The sequence below is a fragment of the Canis lupus genome, chromosome 3 (assembly GCF_011100685.1).
Source record: "Canis lupus familiaris isolate Mischka breed German Shepherd chromosome 3, alternate assembly UU_Cfam_GSD_1.0, whole genome shotgun sequence".
Classification (NCBI taxonomy): Eukaryota; Metazoa; Chordata; class Mammalia; order Carnivora; family Canidae; genus Canis; species Canis lupus.
The window spans coordinates 28407141-28425431 of record NC_049224.1 but is presented as its reverse complement, the minus strand read 5'-3'; the positions used below and the strand labels follow the sequence as shown (position 1 = coordinate 28425431).

General features: G+C 54.4%; 1 protein-coding gene across 1 annotated transcript in view; it reads right to left on the bottom strand.

Moving 5' to 3' along the window:
• Nucleotides 1-18291, bottom strand: part of LHFPL2 (LHFPL tetraspan subfamily member 2) — a 153802-nt gene that overhangs the window by 19494 nt on the left and 116017 nt on the right. The window contains exon 4 of the mRNA XM_038532483.1: nt 4301-4957. Coding sequence (XP_038388411.1) covers nt 4301-4760 — 460 coding nt within the window. The 5' untranslated portion in view covers nt 4761-4957. The remainder of the gene's footprint in view (nt 1-4300; nt 4958-18291) is intronic.

Genomic DNA, 18291 nt, shown 5'->3' with positions numbered 1-18291 from the left:
ACCCTCTTCGGCCCCAACACAGGCGGCTAGAGGGAGCCGGGGAATGGCCCTAGACAACACAGTGATGTCTGATTTTCAGCAGAACAAGGTTAGTTCTCAAGACTGGAATAGAAATCACTACTCCTTAAAATGCAGCAATTCTAGGAAACATTAATAACAACAACAAAAAAACTAAGACCTGCCCAGAAAGCAGAAAAAATTTAATAACCACATGGCTACCATTTATTATTTACTTTGTGCAAAGTACTGTGTTTAAGCCTTTCTTCTCATATATTATTACCTAATTTAATCCACAAAACAATGGTGAGGTATGTATTATACCTCGTTATACCAATTTTATAAGTGAGAAAAGAGATTTAGAGAAGTGAGGTAAATTATTAGACATTTCATGTGAGGTCAGGAATGATCCAGAGACAGGTAAGGCTTGACCTCTAATTGCTGCCAAGAGGCAAGTACGGAACTCCAGCATCTGTGCCTAAGTATTTAGGAAATGTCAGATGGGTGCTCACACCAGGAGGCTTTGCCTTGAAGGCAAATCCAGTATCTTCATTAATTAGTAGACAATAGATAACTGTTGTCTATTTTATTATTATTTTTAAGCAATCTAGATTTTGAGAGTTCCACTGAGATAGCAAATTCTTTAACATCCACTTCTAAAATCAAAATACCCATATTTTAATAATTTATGTTATACTTTCTATAGACAATGAGGCTACACAAACCTAAGGGCTATTTATTCTTTAGAATCAGTTGTACTAGGAATATGCTTACCACATCTTGTAATTTTTCTTCCAGTTATATTTTACAAAAATGTCACTTTTGCCAAAATCAAAGTTTTAAGAACAAACACAGTCTGAGTGTATTTCTAAAGAATGCTTTTGTTGCACTGGCAACAGCTCCTTTCTCACCCTTTGTTCCAACGTCACGTAGATCCAGGGCTGAGAAGCGGGGTGCAGGGGGGAAAGGCTGGTGCTCAAAGCTGTACCAGGTCCTTGGCTGAGGCTGGGGCTGCCCAGATGCTATTACATACTGGCCGACAGGACACAAAGCAGTCAGCTGTTTCAGACACTGCTGCACTTTCTCAGCCATAGATTCAAGGACCATGGCTACTGCTTACGTTGGCCTGAGCTACCCAGTAGAGACCTTCATCAGGACAGAAAGAGCCCACCAAGCGTCCCTTATAGAGGGAAGGGAACATGAGGCAGTCACTTGGCTAGTGCAGTCATCTTACCCATGATTTCTGCTCAAAAAGGATGCTGCTGGGCTGCGAGGAGAAAATAAACTACCACTTCTTGTATTTCAGTTCTTAGCCTTAGATCAGTGGGCCTTACCAAGGCAGTCTGACTATATAGGAGTCTCTGCCATGTGCCAATTCAAAATTTTAGGTAATCTCAGACTTTCTGAGATGCTGTATGAATGCAAAGGGAACATAAGTGATAGGGGCGGGAAGAAAGTTACCTTAGAAAATCTAAACTTTTAGAATGGACAGGTGACCAACAGACTAGCACCTTAAGTATGCTACTATTTCCTTCTTTTTAATCCTTTTTCCCGAGGCCTGATACTGAGAGAGAGAAAAGTCAGGAATAATTCACTGGAGTATATGAATAATTCCTATGACATGTACTGATCTTTGTGCCAAAATGAACACTCTTGACATTTATGTGAAACAGCAACCAAGAACACCAAAACATTTGTTGGACTGATCCTCATTCTTAGAGATTGAGTTCACTGGACTAACACCTTATTAAAAACTACATGAGGGCACCTGGGTGGCTCAGTCGGTTAAGCATCCAACTGGATTTTGGCTCAGGTTATGACCTCAGAGTTAGGGAATCAAACCCCGCATCGAGCTACATGCTGGTCACGGAGCCTGCTTGGCATTCTCTGTCTCCCTCTCCCTCTGTGCACCACCCCCCCACCAAAATGTGCCTGTAAACAGACTGTAAGACTAAAAGGGTATCTAGAAGTGGCTTGCTTCTGAATGACAGTAAAAGACAGCTTATGGCGCTAAGGCCCAAGATGCCCCCTTCATACTATAAACGTCCACTGATTTGCTAAAAGGCACTCAGGTTCTCAGGATGAAAACCATTCTCAGGGATGACAGACCAGGAGTTTTGCCTGCATACCAGCACTTTGGTAAAAATCAGAGTAAAGGCATAAATCACCAAGGAGGAGGAAATACAACATAGTAAGGAAAAAATCACACAGAAATCCACCTCTCTGGTCAACCAGGGCTCTTCAACAGGATTAATAAATTGTGCATGTTGCCTTCTCTTGGTCTGTTTATTCTGGCTTTTCAAAAGCCTTGGGGGGGGGGGGGCACCTGAGAGGCTCAGTTGGTTACACATCTGCCTTCTGCCCAAGTCATGATCCCTGGGTCCTGGGATCGAGCCCCCCATCTGGCTCCAGCCTCAGCAGGGAGCCTGCTTTTCCCTCTCCCCCTGCCTGCCGCTCCCCCTGCTTGTGCTCTGTCAAATAAATAAATAAAACCTTAAAAAAAAAAGCCCTTTGTAATACTTCTCAGCACAAGTTTTAAGATACATACAGCACATATGCACATACCCCTGAGGCACTGTGTGTCTCAGGGCAATAAAGGAGGAGCACGTCTCTGACTAGAGAAAGATGAACCTTATGTAACATATCTGGAAGGTAAAATGCCAACCTGAAGGGGATAAACTTCATTTTTCAGAAGTGAATCAAAAACGGAATAATGAGCTTCACAAAATTAAAAATCTAAGATAAAAAAACTCTAAGGTCAGGTCATATTTTCCAATCTCTCCATTCAGTCAGGAATGCCAAGGTCCAGAGAGGTGGCACATTTATCTCCAGCAAAACTGGACATCAGAATCCTCGCCTCCCAGAGACAGAGTCCCAGGGCCTGAGCACTTCAGGGCACGGCTCCTTCTCTCCGAGATGAGGCCCCAGGAGCGCATCCTCCATGCAAACGGACCCGGACCGGGTGGGCCCTATCATTTCTCTCGGCCCCTCATCCACCAGCCACCACGCACAAATATGTATGGGGGCTCCCCTAAGATCAGAGAAACCGAGAGCATTAGCTTATCAGCTGTTGGGAAAAGCACTGTTGTTTGATCTGCCGAGTGGAGGCCAGTCCTGCTGAGCTCGAGTCTGCTGGGACGTGGCCCAGAGGTAATTCATTTGGGGTTTGGTTCTTTACAGCCCGGACACCCGGCTCACTGCTTATCTTGCCTGTTGGAGTCCCACGCACCAAGCTTTAGCTTTAGGGTCTGCTGAGGATGAGTCACCAGCACCTTCAGCTAGGGCTGTGCATGGATGACCATTCTCCTGCTAGAGTTCGGAATTACACCTGGATTACGATTGTTTAAAAAGTGACTTTTTTTTCCCTTGAAAAATCAAAGCGAGTCTATTCTTTTAGTTCCTCAACCATGTCTTCAGGCTGCAGCGTCTGCGTGTGTGTCCCTGTGCCGTCGGGAAGAGATGACACCCCTCCAACCCGTATGGGAAAGGCTGAGCGCTGGCGGGGTGGGACGTTTGCTTGCGGCTCGCAGCCTCCGCTCTGGGGTCACCGTGAAGGGCTCCTCCGTTTTCTTCCACCGAGGCCTAACAAGCTCACTGGTGGGCAACTGCCTGAAAGCGGGACACCTAGTCTGTATTTTCTGAAGTCAATGCATAGAACATTCCGTCAGGCTCCAGGAGACAGTTCAAGCCAGAACATTATTAAACACAGAGCAGCTGATACTGATTCCTTCCCAGCCGCTGCTTCCTCTCCGAGGCTGAGACCTCTTGTGGCTGGGGACGGCGCTGAGGCCCGAGCCCCGGAGCACGCCCTCCGCCCCCCCCCCCCCCCCCCCCCCCGCCCAACCCCTTAGGCTCCCGTGAGGCTCCCCCCCGCCCCCCCGCAGACACACACAACGGCATGGCTCTTTCCACCCCCCCCACACCCAACGGCATAGCCCTTCCCCCACCCACACACATCCAACTGCGTGGCTCTTCCACCCCCACACCCAACTGCGTGGCTCGCCCCCCTCCCGCGAGGCTCCCCCAGTGCGAGGCCGACCCGCGCAGGGCGGCGCTGCGGGGCCCCCAGGTCTCCTGGGGGGATGCGCTGACGGGACAGCACACTTTTAACTTACCGGCAAAAGCAAAAAAGTAGTAGTTACTGTCACAAGGCCCCACAAGGTAGAAGCCGGGGAGAGGGCAGCGCAGGGGAACACGGGGGAAGGGTCGCAGGGCTGGGGCGCTGGGGGCGGCCCCCGCCGCGGGTGCGATGCCCGCCCCACCCCGACGGCCCGGGGGGAGCCCGCCCGCTCCCCGCGCCTACCTGCGATCCCTTGCAGCAGCCCGCAGACGTTGAAGATGCTTTTCTTCATGATGCTCTGCACGCACATGGTGAAGACGGACACCAAGGCCACCGTGCAGAGAATGAAGATGCCCACGGCCAGGAAGATAGCGGTGGCCTGCCAGAAGCCGCTGGCAATCTCGCCGAAGCTCTCGGCGTAGGGCCCGCACAGCGTCTCCCGCTGCACCTGCTGCACGCCCGGGTTGCGGATGCAGCGGGCGTAGATGCCCAGGGTCGGGTGCGGCGGCTCGGCCGGGCCTCCGCTCCGGGCGTCGGGCTCGCCGCCCCCGCCCCCGCCGGCCCCGCCGCCGCCGCCGCCGCGGCTCTTGGCTTTTCCGATGAGCCAGTCGGCGCTCATGAAGGCAATGAGCTCGGCGAAGGCCACCACTATACTCAGGAGGGTCCAGAGCATCGAGCGACAGGTGACGATAACATGACACATATTGGTGCTCCAGGCGGGAAGGTCGGGGGTCCACGGGCCGAAGACTCCAGCGAGCGCGTGCGGAAGGCGGCTCGGGCGGCTCAGGAACGAGGCGCTGCTCCGGGGCGCTCACGCCCGCGGCCCGGGGCTCCTGCTGGCCGGCGTCCGGCGGCGCGCGCCCGGGGCGTCATGCTGCCATGGCCCGGCTGCGGCCTCACCTGCGGGGCGGAGGGAGCAGGGCGGTCAGCAAGGCCAGGCCCGCCCCCGCCCGCCCCGGCCCGCCCCGCCCGCCCCGGCCCGCCCCGGCCCGCCCCGGCCCGCCCCGGCCCCCGCGCGGCGCCGCCCCGCCCCGCCGCTGCCCCCGCCCCGCCCCGGGCCCCGCCCCCGCCCCCGCGCGGACCCGGGCCCCGCCCCCTCCCCGCCCCCCTCCCCGCCGCCCCGGGCGCCCGGGTCAACCCCCCCGCCCCCCGCCGCCCCGGCTCCCTCCGTCTGGGCTCCCCTTCCCGGGCTCACGCCGTCTGCGCTGGTTCCCTCTCCGCCCGCGCCCACCCCGCGCCCCTCATCCCTCACCGGGCCGGCCGCCGTCGGGCCGAGAGCTCTGGGCGCACAGGCGCCGCCCCCACCCCTCCGCCCCTTCTCGGCCCGGCGTCGGGCCCCCGCAGCCCCGCAGCCCCAGCCCCAGCCCCTGCGAGCGCGGAGACGGCCCGGGGCTGTGCACCGTGCGGCGCTGCCCGAGCCCCGTCCGTCCGTCCGTCCGTCCGTCCTCCTCGCGCGCCGACTTCTGCGCCAGGATCCGCGCGGGCAGGGCTCGGAGAAGCCAGAAGACCCCGCCGAGCGCCCGACGTCCCCCCGCGGCCGCTGACCGGGCCCGCCCCGGCTCACGACGGCCCCTCCTGGTCCCCGGCAGGTGGCTTCGGCCCGGGGCTGTGCTCTCCCAGCTCAGGTCTGGCCCCTGCTCCCCCGGGAGCCCCCCCCCCCCCGGGGCAGGGAGAGCCGCGGGGTTCCTTGTTGTCAGCGGTGAGATACCCGGGAGTGGTGTGGGCTCCCCGGGGGCCAGGGAGCGCGGGCCTGCGGCGGGTGGGGGGAGCCCTGGGGAGCAAGGGGCCCAGGGCCGGGCTGGACCTGCCCCCGCCTCCAAGCCTCAGCGCCCCCAGGGGCCCCGCGGACACGGTCACGGGACACGCTGTTCTGGGAAGCGGCCTGGCACCGTCCTAAGGACCAGCCCCTCGGATACCCGGGCAAGGGACAGCTCTGGTCCCCTCAGACTCGGAGTCCGTGCCCCCTTCCCAACTCAGCTCCCCCGGCCACCCGCCACCCGTCGGCCCAGGTCTCAGCCTGGCCTCCCCTTCCGGGGCTGCTCCAGGAGCTACCACGGAGGGTGCTGGCCCCCCGCTGCGCGGCAGAGTGAGCGCTGGACACCCAGCTCCTGTCCCTCGGGCCTCTCCCTGCACAGCGAGGCCCTGGCCAGACAGCAGTTTAACTGCGGGAAGAGCTCACCGGGGAATAGGACCCTGGCCGCTGCCTGCAGGCAAACGGGAGGCTCAGGCTACTTAGAGACAGAAGAGGCCACCTGGCCTCCCGGGAGGGTCCTGCTCTCACTCCCTACTTCCTCACTGCCCACCCTGCTGTCGCACTCACTGTGACCTAAACGGCAGAGGCCGCAAGTAGAGCCTACTCCCACTCACTCGTTCCCCCCACTCTGCTACCCCCCCACCAGAGAAACACTTCTTGAGAGAAGAGTTACCAGTACAAAGAAAGCTTTGCAGGAGACCGTCTAGAAGGAGCCATTCTGAAGGAGAAGGAGAAACCAGCGAGGGATGAGCCCCGGACGCCCGGGGCCACCGAGCAGCAGGTGCACAGCCCGTCAGGAGAGGCTGAGGCCTCTACCAAGTCCTTTAATTAGGTCAGAAGAGCAGCTCCCGCTGTGCGAGCCACTCTGGATCCCTGCTCCTGCTCTGTTCCGTGGGACACCTGCGTGGGAACGAACGACTGCTATGTGCTTGTCCTTCTGCAGAGCCTCGGGGCCCTGCGACAGCCTCTCGGGTCACCACTCAGGAGAGAAGCGATGTGATGCTTTAGGAGAGCAGAGGGCGTGCGTGTCCGGCGTAGCCAGATGGTCCTCGGCAAACCTAGGGCAGGACCATTGGGCGGGCCAAGTGCTTGCGTTCACACAGTCCTCTGTCCATCCGTGCTGAAACAATCCCCCCTCCGCTGCACCGAATCCCCACATCCACGCCAGCACGGCTGGGATGAGGCCTTCACTCCTGTCTGAACAGGGCGAGAGCGTGCCTTGGTCTCCCAGGCCGAGTTCGCCAATTGCCAGGAGCAGTGGAGTAGCCATGCTGCCCGAGGCTGCCTGGCGGGCTTCCCTGGGGACCAAGTAACGGCCTCAGATCGAGGGGACAAAGGAAAGTCTGGAAGTGCATCAGGGGCTTCCACGGTAGCCTGCGCTCTGGCCACGTCCCATGTGTGCAAAGGGAGAGCCCTGCTGGCACAACATCCACATCAAAGGGGAGACAGATCCTCGTTACAGATCTTGTTACCTGGGGGGGTTCCCGCACACAGCTCCTCAACATGCCATCCGCTGCTATTCCCTGTGATCCCTGCTCCTCCAGAAGTCACTCAAAGAAGACCCGCCCCTGCTGACATGCCAGGTAAAGTCCTCTCTCCGCAGGCCACTACGTACATTTCCATCCCGGGACGGCTGACTTCACAGAGCCCAGATGGTTGTGGATAACTGGACAGCCCTCTGACTTCAGGAAATGGTGCTCTGATTATCACGAAGGTCCGCAGAGTAAAGCAAGTAATAAGAGGTAATACTTAGCAAGTAAGAAGAAGAAAGAAGGAGAGGGAGAGGGAGAGGGAGAGAGCCGGACCGCAAGCTCCGGTGCCCTACAGTGCTACTGCAGGCAGAGCGCAGCGCGGGCAGCCGACCAACGGTCGACCCCCACAAAGCCCTCGTACAAGGGTAAAGGCAGTGAGCTGAGCTCAACTGGGTTTGTAACTTCCATCACAGGGTCCTATCTTTGGCAGCTTCCTGCTGTCAGTGAGCAGGGAAGAGGGGCAGGGGAGGCACAGCCACCCAGGGCCAGCTGGCCAGGAGGTGACCGTAAGAGAAACCAAGGGGCAGAGGCACAGTGAGCGGACCCCACGCCGACGTGCGTCACAGGAGACAAGGGTGCCGTCATTACCAGAGCGGCAAAGCCTGTAAAGGAGCCCACGACAGGGTTCTGAAGAACACTAGCTTGCTTCTTCACCTTGGTTCTCTTTTCTACTTTATTATGAAAAATTGGCAAACATGGGTATGAGTTGAAAAGAACAGACTATGAACACTGAGAGTCAACACTGGTACACGGCCTCACACTAACATGCAGGCTTTTTTTTCCGAACCATTTGAAAACAAGTCACAGATGTGACTCGACATTTCAACTCTAAACACCGTGGCATACACCTCCTAAAAATAAAGACATTTTCCTACATAACCACAATAAAAAAACTGACAATACTTTCCTTATATCCAGAGCCTAGTCCACACTCAAATTTCCCTATCCTGCCCCATTTTTTATAGTTGTTTTCTTAAAACCATGACTCAGTCAAGGCTCATGCACTGCATTTGGTTTTGTGTCTCGTTTCTTTTAAGTGAGCTCCAGACCCAACATAGGGCTTGAACTCAAGACCCTGAGAACAAGAGTCCTGTGCTTTACTGACCAAGCTACCAGGCGCCCCTTGGGCTGTCTTGTTTCTTTTAGTGAAAAATAATCCTTTCACCCCTAACCCTGTTTGCATTTTTTCCCCTGACACTGACTTCTTTTTTTGAAGATACCAGGCCAGGTGCCTTACAGGTTTGTCTGCTTCCTCATGAGGTCATTTAAAGTTTTTTCTATCCCTTGTTTTATAGAAATGAGGTTAAATCTAAAGGCTAGTTTAGAATCGGCTTAAATATTTTTGGTGAGACTCCTTTGCAGGTGATGCTGTGTTATTCCTGGGAGGAATAATACTGAGTACACCTCAGAATCAGAATAATTGTATAAATATACGGACATATATATATATATATTAAGAGAGACAGACAGAAACCTGCCCAGGCCCTCTTGGGCCCTGGAGACCCGGAGTTTTGGTGGGGAGCACATCGAGGGCTGGCTGGGCGGGCTCTGGGGAGCTCCTTGGGCGAGTTGAGAAGCCCTGTTCTGAGAGATGCCATCCTGGAAGCTGGAAAAGTCCTTCACCGAAGGGATTTTACTTCTAAGAACTGTTTGCTGTATTTCTTCGAAACGGAATCACACTTTATATAGAACGCAGGGCGACAGAGCTCCGCGGGCCTGGGACGAAGGTCCCCGCCCCCCACCCCCCACCCCCCCCACGCCCCCCACCCCGTCCGGCAGGAGGCCCTTGCTCAGGGATTCCCTTGCACCAGTGGGGCCCAGGCTGGGGTGAGGGCAAGGCTGCTGCGGGCTCGGGTGCCCCCTTCCCATGACTTCAAAGGCCACCCCTCGAAGGCCCTGGGCCCTCTGTCACTCCCCGCCTGCTCCCGGCCGCGTGTGCAGGGAGCCTGAGGTGCTGGCAGCGCCACGCTGCGTGGGCTGTGGGCTGCGGGCTCCCGGGCCTTGGCAAACGGACGCCAGGCTCCGCTCTGCCGCTGGCAGCCGCGAGTCTCGGACAGGCCATTCACCCTCCACCTCGCCCACCTCCGTTTCCTCTCCTGCAAAAATTGGGGTAGCGACCTCTGGCTCCCAAGGCTGCCGCGAGGAGTCCGGGGGCAGCTGCGTAGGCCAATCATGTGCTCAACGTGCCTGAGCTGTTACTAATCGCTGGCATACCGATCACGCGATCATATGGTCAAATAATAAATTTCCTGTCGTGACCCATGTGACTCAAATGATCAATACACTTCCGAGCAGATTGCATGTTGCTCCCACGTCACCGGTGGTTTCTTTGGCAATATGGTCTCCCAGAATCTTCTGGGAGGATAAGAGGATTAGGCAAATAGAATTTATGTGCTTTTTGCCTTCCAAAAGTTGGAAAGACCCTCTAGGAGGCTGCTGCTTGAAGTGTGGCCCCTGGACCATCTCCCACCTCCTAGAGGGAGACGTAGGCCACCTGGTTTAAAAAAAAACAAAAACAAAAAAACTCTGAATTTCTGGTCCCCACACACTGAATCAAACTTTCTGGAGCTGTTGCCAGAAACTTGGTTTTTGACAAGCCCTCAGGAGATTCTCTGTACAGTGAAGTCTCAGACAGCGTCTGGAGGAAGCGTCACACGCGGTGAGGTGGCCGCACTGGCAGAGACACAGAGAGAGGTGGAGACATAGTGGGGGGAGAAGCAGGCTCCGTGCAGGGAGCCCATGCGGGACTCGGTCCCGGGACCCTGGGGTCTGCCCCTGCTATGCCTCTGCCTCTCTCTCTGCCTCTGCCTCTCTCTGTGTGTCTCTCATGAACAAATAAAATCCCAAAACAACCACCAAAAACACCAGCTATCAAAGAGGTTTTGCACCTCTCCTGTGCCCCGGCCCCCCTCGAGCTGACTGAGGAAATGCAGGCATCCTGACGCGGGGAGAAGAGGCCCACACGCACTGACCCGCACCCCGTCCTTGCGTCCCCGCTCGCCTCCAGCTTCCCGCCGATTCCTTCCCCCTTCCAGCCCCCACCTCCGCCCGCATTCTGCCGGGGAGCACTCAGGGAGCACTCGGCGGGTCCTCGTGGAGTAGAGTAACGAGCTGCGGGCAGCCAGGGGGCCAGGGACGCTGCCCACCAGCCTGCAGGGCACAGGCCAGCCCCCCAAGGAGGCGATGTCAGCGGTGCTACGGGCAAGAACCCCTTTCTGGAGGCTTTCCACAGAGAGCAGTGTGACATGTGTAGGTGCAGTATGAAACGACTGCTAGCCTCTGCCTTCCACAAAGGCCTGACGAGCACGCCAAGCCCCGTAAGCTGGACATTCACGAATTGACCTCATTGGTACACTTTTAGCTGTTTTTCTGAATTTCTGTGTAAGGTCCATGCTAGTCTGTGTGTCCCAAGATGGCAGGCTGACGTGACGGGGCGTGACTCCAGCTTGCCTCGGTGAACACGCGCAGGGACGGGGCCCTGGACCTGCCCCTTGTGGGGCCCTGACGTTCGTCTGGATCACACACAAATCAGCTATTGTGCTCAGTAACCTCTCTTCAGCAACTGGCAAGACGGGGCTCCCGGGTTACTATGGGCAGGAGGTCATTTGCTGTTAACCGCCTTTACTTCCCCGAAGGTCTTGGACTACCTCAGAAAACTGCAAGTTTCGCCACGTGGCCTTATTTCTCTCAACTTCTCCTCCCCTGGAGCTGGGCTGTCCACTCGGCACCTGGTTCAAGGAACTTCCCGGGGAGACCCAGCTCATGCACAGGCATCCTGGTTACGACCCGCGCCCGGCCTGGCTCCCCCTACAAGATGCTTCCCCTCCTTGAGGGGAGACCTCTCAGCGGTCTCTGCTGCCTGCTGGCCCTTCCAGGGCAGCGAGGGCCCACCCTCCGAAAGCAACTGAACGAGCCATTTGGAGCACCCAGTGAACTCTTGCTCGTCATCAAGTGTGTCCATTAATTCCCTGCTCCTCACACCTCTTTCTTATGCCCACTCTCACTCCTCTTACATGGGATCCATCCGCTTGCCAAGCACCACTTCTAGAGGCGTCATTCTTATACTTCCTCCCTGAGACATCAGCCCCCCGAGGGAGCACGTCTACTTGTCTGGTCCTATTTTCTAAATGATTCATTCCTTATGAGATTTCTGAAGTCCACTTAACTGGTTTCATTTTTTTTTCCTTGTGCAAACCTCATCATCTAAAAATCTTTAGAAAGCATGTCCTTCTTTATGGGTCTTATGCTCTGTCAAACACGAGGGCCTGAAGAATCAATCTCCCAGGAAGACTCTGAAGAGTGACCTGGAGCACATCCTACAAGCCAGGGGTCGTATGCCTGTGCCCTCAATATACTGTGGGATCCTAACATTTTTGGTTTGTTTCCATGGAATTAGAGCTTGAACTTCAAAGTTCAAGTAAAAGTTTAAAAAAAAAAAAACTTTTAATGTCACTGTTGTATGTAATTTTAAACTAAAGGTGTTTTTCAAGTTCATAATTAATTCTGTGATACCAAGCAAAATATAAGTCTTGAGGTGAGCCTCGTTAGTTTTTTCAGGATCAATAAGACAGTAGAGTGTTTTAATGGAGAGTAACAAAGGATGGAAACCAAATAACTTAGAAGAACTTATGCATAAAAATCAAGATATATAACTTCCTTCTTCATGGACGCCCAATGAACACGAGAGACTCCAAATGCCCTCTGTCTAAGTGCCTCAACTCTGAGAATAAATAACCCTTAGGGAACAGGCTTCTGGCTTGTCTAAGTGGACAGCTGGGCAGCCTCTCCCAGCACTGGCGAGCACAGACACTCATTCTTGCAGCAACTGCAGGCTTTCTAGTCCCTTCCATACACAGGCAGAAAGAATCACTGCTGCTCACGAGATACAATGCCATCAGTCAGGTTCCCTTCCAACAGCTTAAGAAAAACCAAACATGATAAACGGAGAGGATTATGCCATCTGTTATTTCTGAGTCTCTCACACAAACCCAGAAAACCCAAGAATCAACTAGAACAAGAGTCCCATTCTGACTGGAAGCTTCTGCGGAAGCTTTTGGGGAAGACTCTATTATTCTTTCAAACCTCCTCTGTCTCTCCGTGGACGATGGCCATATTTTTCCACCCCACCCACATCCAGTCTGACCAGGGCACTGGCTCCAGCCAGTCCAGGTTGAGAAGTGACACATGTCACATCCAAGCAGCAGAGTTCCTGAGCGGGAGCCTCCTTCTCCAGCTCCCTTACTTCTCCCATGAGATCAAAGACACCTCGGAGAGAGGCGTCCCCGTCAGCCCGGGGCCCCGAGAGCATGAAGCAGGGGCCCCTGCTCCTTGATAAACACACAGCGTGGGCCCAAGGCCAGCGCTGCCGCCGCCAGCGTGGGATCCCAGCGTGGGATCTGCGGGCGGTGCTCCTGCTGGAATCGGCGCACCGGCCCGTCCCGACTCTCCTGGCGTCAGGTTCAATCCCACCTCACCATCCTCCAGCACGCACACGGCAAAGAACCTTCTCTAATTAAACAATACAGGAGAAACATTAGCGCCCGGCAGCGACCTCGGGAGGACTCACGGTACGGTACAACGCGGTGGTGAGCTGCTCCGATGCAGGTTTTGCTCTCACTACATTTATTTTATGGTTAATACATGGAAGTACTAAGAAAGAATAAAAATGCCCTTTTGAATAAATGAGGACATTTATAAAGTGACTCAGAGGCCCAGCCTGAAGACCGCTTGGCGCAGCAGGCGCCCTCCGAGGTCTCCTACCGAAGAGCCCTGACTCACCTGCAGCTGCCTCAGCTTCCCCTTCCCTGCTTCTACTTCTTCCTCCCGGGGAGCGTGTGGGGCTCCAGCCGCCGTCCGCAGCTGCCAGCTGGGGCCACTGCCAGCAAGCCCGCCCCTTCGCACAGGCCAGCTGGCGCCGCGACCAGGGGAGGCCGGCCACACTCGCAGGGCCGCGGGACCCGGGGTGCAGGGGGCCCACAGGCCGGTCTGACCCGGCGTCAGGGCGGCTCCTCCCGAGTAGCCGGAACCCGCAGGGTCGCGGGAGGATGTCGGCTGACCCAGGGGACGAGAGACCCCGAGGGAGTGGTGGGCGGGCTGCCACCCGAGCCCCCCGCCGCGGAGCAGGGGTGCTGGCCGCCCGGGACCAGGGCAGGGGGCACGCAGAGGGGCCGGAGAGGCTCCAGGTGGCCAGTGAGTCACGGGCAGACGGAGAGCCAGGGCCACACTTGGGATTTTGCAGGTAATCTGAGAATCAGGGTACTCCTTCTAGGAATCCGGTCATTTTGGAGGCAGCACGAGGGTGCAAACTGGTGGCCCCCATCAGGAAGACTTCCAACAACTCCTGAGAATATCTGTCATTTAAATACGAAGTTTGTAAAATATAGGTACTGCCTCTTTTGAACCAAGTCCTTTAAAAAAAAAAAAAACCAGATATGGTATCATTTCATAAACTCACTAAGAAGTGCCAGCCAACAACGTTAATTTGGAAATAGTCGCTGTTAACAGCAAAGAAGGTTCTTTCCTTACACACCCCCACCCCAGCCCTGAAAATCTCACCCACCTGTGCTACTGACACAAGGAAACGGAGGGTTCAGTTCAAGTGGGCCTCTGTGCAGAGGGCCACCCGCTGCTAAGGAGGCGATGGGTGGGAGCTGGAGGCCGCAGACACCTCGTCCGAGAGCCACCGGGACCGGGCAGCCGCCAGCCCCAGACGGGGCACCCCCCGCGGGCCGAAAGCCCACCAGCAATTTCCCGGAGGGTGCAGGGCCAGAGCCGCTCACCACTGCGGCAGCCTGCACCCAGAACCCCCGAGCGAGCCCATCGCAAAGCCACCCCCCGCTCTGGGCGGCCTGCAGAGCTCTCAGCAGAGCCATGTGGTTTCCAATCAGCCACTAAAGGGTATTACCAGCGAACTGGGCTCAAATATGCAGACGACCCTCGTCCTTGAAACCAAGAGGATAACTTTGGATTTACCCAGAGACCAAGACGATGCTGGTCATTGCTCACCTTTTTCTTTTCAAACCTTTTATATTCTCACTGAAGTCGTTTTTGCTTGTAACCAATACTGCTAAGCAGTGAGCATCATTTTTAAAAGTCTCTGAATGAGCTAAAGAAAAAAGCCAAAGTCTCCTGTAGGCTACGCTCCTATTTCTAAGAGCCCCACTGAAACGTTCAAACTCGTTTTTTTAATATGTCACTCACGTCGATCCTGGTTTTTTGTATCTGAAGATACAACCTGCAGCCTAAGGTCCGAATCTCCCCGTCTGTGTGCACAATTCCTGAAGGCCAGGCAGCTCACAGCAGGAAGTGACATGGTCCTAAAGCCTTATGCACCGAACACACACGCAGTAAAGAATAAAACGTACAAGGTGGGTGTTCACAAACAAGGCTCTTTATAACTCTATCAAAAATCTCCCCTCTCTAGAGCCTTCCTTCTCTTATATATTTAAGACCCACGAAATACTGTGTGGTCAACGAATGTGCACATACACACGTTTACAATGTCAGATACTTTTATTTTTTTTGTTGTTAGAGACTTTTAAAACTCAAAAAAACCAGCAAGCCAGATTTGTACACTGCATCCACACCCAGTTCATTAACTACTGTCCATGTCAGTGATTTCATAGCCAGAGATCAAGCTACCCAGCATTTTTCAACTTTCCTTAATGAGAATGCCAAATTCAAAACCATAAGCAGGCTTAAACATTCTTCACTTATTAACTAGAGGAATTCCCCAGATATTTAGACTTCAAACTGTTTTGAAAACAGATGGGCTTAAGAATAGCTCCCAAAGGGATGCACACTCTTCGAGGAAAAGTATGTTCGCTACACAGCTGCCAGCAGCCTCAGGTACTTGCAGAGGGAGCACAGTCCCGAAATGCAGGCAACAGCCTTGGCCTACATTACTGAGCTGGCCTAATGACTGAGGAATGTACCAGGCGGAGGAGGCCCCCGGAGCTTTCCTCACTGCAGTCTAGATCGAGTCAGGGCACACTCAGAGTTCAGGATGGTTAGAGCAAACCCTCTCTTTTGGAAGTCTGAACCTCTATGCTTGATCGGATGACCCAGTATTTTCTTTCTGGAAACAGGGATTTACTGTTACAGTTTCTAACAATAGGGAGGCACAGTGATCAGAGACAAAGTTCAATTGGATATCTCAGGAAAGAGACTCTGTGTCAGAAGACCAGGCTGCTTAAAAACAAAAGCAAAAGTGCTAGAAAGACTGTAGCAGAAATGGCTTTAGGTTCATTTCTCTAAGAAGAGACGCCACAACCCTCTGTTCCCCCAGGTTCTCCCCTGGAAGGCTGACAGACCAGGTGGGCACAGAGAAGGCCTATTCTGGTTCACCACACGTCCAGCACTGGGGACACCAGGTGCCACGGTGGGCGCTGCCGCCGTCCTCCCTGGCACAGGTCGGCCAGAGGGTATGACTCACTGAGACCCCACAAGGCTCAGTAAGAGAAAGCGACTCGAGAGAGAGCCTGGGCAATCAGCAGAGGGAAAAAAATAGACTGTGTTTGGTTAGGTAATAAAATGGAACATCCCCGAGAGGCTGACACATATTCCTCTGAAGTCATGAGAACTAACAGACGTTATCACAGCAAACCATTCGTCATAGCCCCGATCACCGCAGGCCTCATGAGAAAACCCTCATGTGGCAGAGAAAGTCCTTTTCTCTGCACCCCAACCGCCAAGCTCTCCCATGAGCAGGGTGGCTAATAATTCCAGGTTCCGGCATAAAATACGGGCTGGACAGTGTCTTGGGGAGCGTCTCTTAGGCCTACACACAGGATGAGGGTGGGATCAACAGCCACTCTCCCAGGACACCTGGGTGGCTCAGTCGGTTAGGCGGCTGCCTTCAGCTCAGATCACGATCCCAGGGTCCTGGGACCGACCCCACAAGGGCTCTCTGCCGCTCCCCCTGCCTCTGTTCTCTCTCTCTCCCTCTGTTAAATAAATAAATAAAATCTTTTTTTTTTTTTTTTTTTTTTTAAAGAGTCACTCTCTCAGAGTTCCTACACACCTGCTGCTCTCCCATTCCTGAACAATGAGATTCCCTAGAAAGGCAGCATCAGGGAATGATTCATCTGGAGCCAGACTGCCTCAGTTCCTGCGTCTGTAAAATGGAGCACCAACAGAGCCTACTATATGGGCTTGTTGTGAGGATCAATTACGTGAGAATAAATAACAAGCTCAGAACAGTGCTTGGCACATGGTCAGCGCTCCAGGCACATGGCCGACCCTCCCTGGAACGGATCCAGCCTCCCCACCTCCTGACTTGCACCATAATGGCCACGGTTGGGCTCGTGCCTGAGATCGTTCCTCATTCCTTCTGCCATTTAGATCTTCCTATTCTAAGGTCCCCCTGGCATGCCGTAATTTGCCTCACCTTCAAACATCAGTCTTGTCCATGTAAAAGGCGTCACTGAGCAGGATGGATACAGCGTGGAGCTAGATCTACTTTCAACGCAGTCACCCTGACTGTACCATCAACTAGCTCTGTGTCTTTGGGCAATGAGGTTCACTTCTCTGAAGCAGGAGGGATCAAAGTATCTACCTCACAGGGTGTTACAAGGATGACAAAACCCACGCAGGTAAAGTAAGGTATAGAGTAACGAGCTGCAGCACTCATCAGGTGGTAGGAACCATTACTCTTATCATCTCGGTCAAAATTTATTTTTCTGCTCTCAAAAGGCTGTCTCTACAAGGCCACAAAAATCATCTTCTAGTATCAGTAACTCTCTACAGACTTAAGTCTGTCCAACGGCAAAGTAATGAGTGGGGAAAAAAAGCACTGACCAGAAGCCAGGAAAACATGGGAGCTGATCTAGGCTCTCGCCTAAAGGCAGGTGACCACACAGCTCGCTGGACTATTCTGACTTCAACAGCCCAGGCACAAAGTGACAGGGACGGGTTCGCAGATCACCACTAGTTCTGGTGTCAAAAGGCAGTCATTTCAAGCACAAGACCACCTCTTACCACCTTCTCCCAGCCCAGGGCTCCCCTGGAGCAGGGGACTCCCCAAGTCCTGCTCTTCTGGAGTGGGAGGCCTGGGGGGGAATGCGGAGGAGACCCTGTAGGAAGGCCAAACCGCGTTGGCTTAAAGTGGCAGAGGAGGGGCGCGTGGGTGGCTCAGATGGTTAAAGGTATGACTCAATTTCAGCTCAGGTCATGATCTCAGTGTTAGGAGATCAAGCCTCGGGGCAGGCTCTGCCCTCAGCAGGGAGTCTGCTTGGGATTCTCTCTCTCCCCCTCCCCTGCCCCTGCCCCTCCCTTGACTTGCACTCCCTTGTGTGTGCGCACGTTCCCCCTCCCCCCTTTCTCTCTCTCTCTCACACACACACACAAAGTGGCAGAAGAGAAGGTCACACCTGATGACACTGAGCAGATCAGGGGCTGGGGGACATGCCCTTGGGCAGAGGGAGTGGACTGGACTGGCTCCCTCTTCTCATGGTCTCCTTGTTTTCTGCCTGGGGTGAGAGGACCCAGCTCCGACCTTTCATTTCCAGCTCCAGAGCGTCTGTCATTCTTGGAAACACAGCAGAGCAGTCCCCGCTCCCGTCTTTGGGCTAGCAGCTACAAATGAGGCCCCTGCCTGTCCTTACCTTCAGAGACGATCCTTGTGATCGGAGCCCCCTTACTCAGTTCTGCAAACTCACGGTCATAAAAAGGATCCTTTGTTTCTTAGATACTTTGCTACCCATCCTAGACAAGTAAAGCGCTTGATCATGAAGAATCCATAGCCATTTGCCAGAGGACATGATAGCGTACAAAGTTTTAATTGTTTTTAAAGTATTTATATGTTGGTTTCTTACATATTTTAGGCAGGGTACCCGTGGATTCACAAATGCTCCTTAGTACGAAGTCTCCATACCGGAGAAGCCAGCAATAGGAGACACTCCTTTTTAAGGAGTTTAGTTTCAGGCAGGAGTCAAGAGTCATATCCCTTT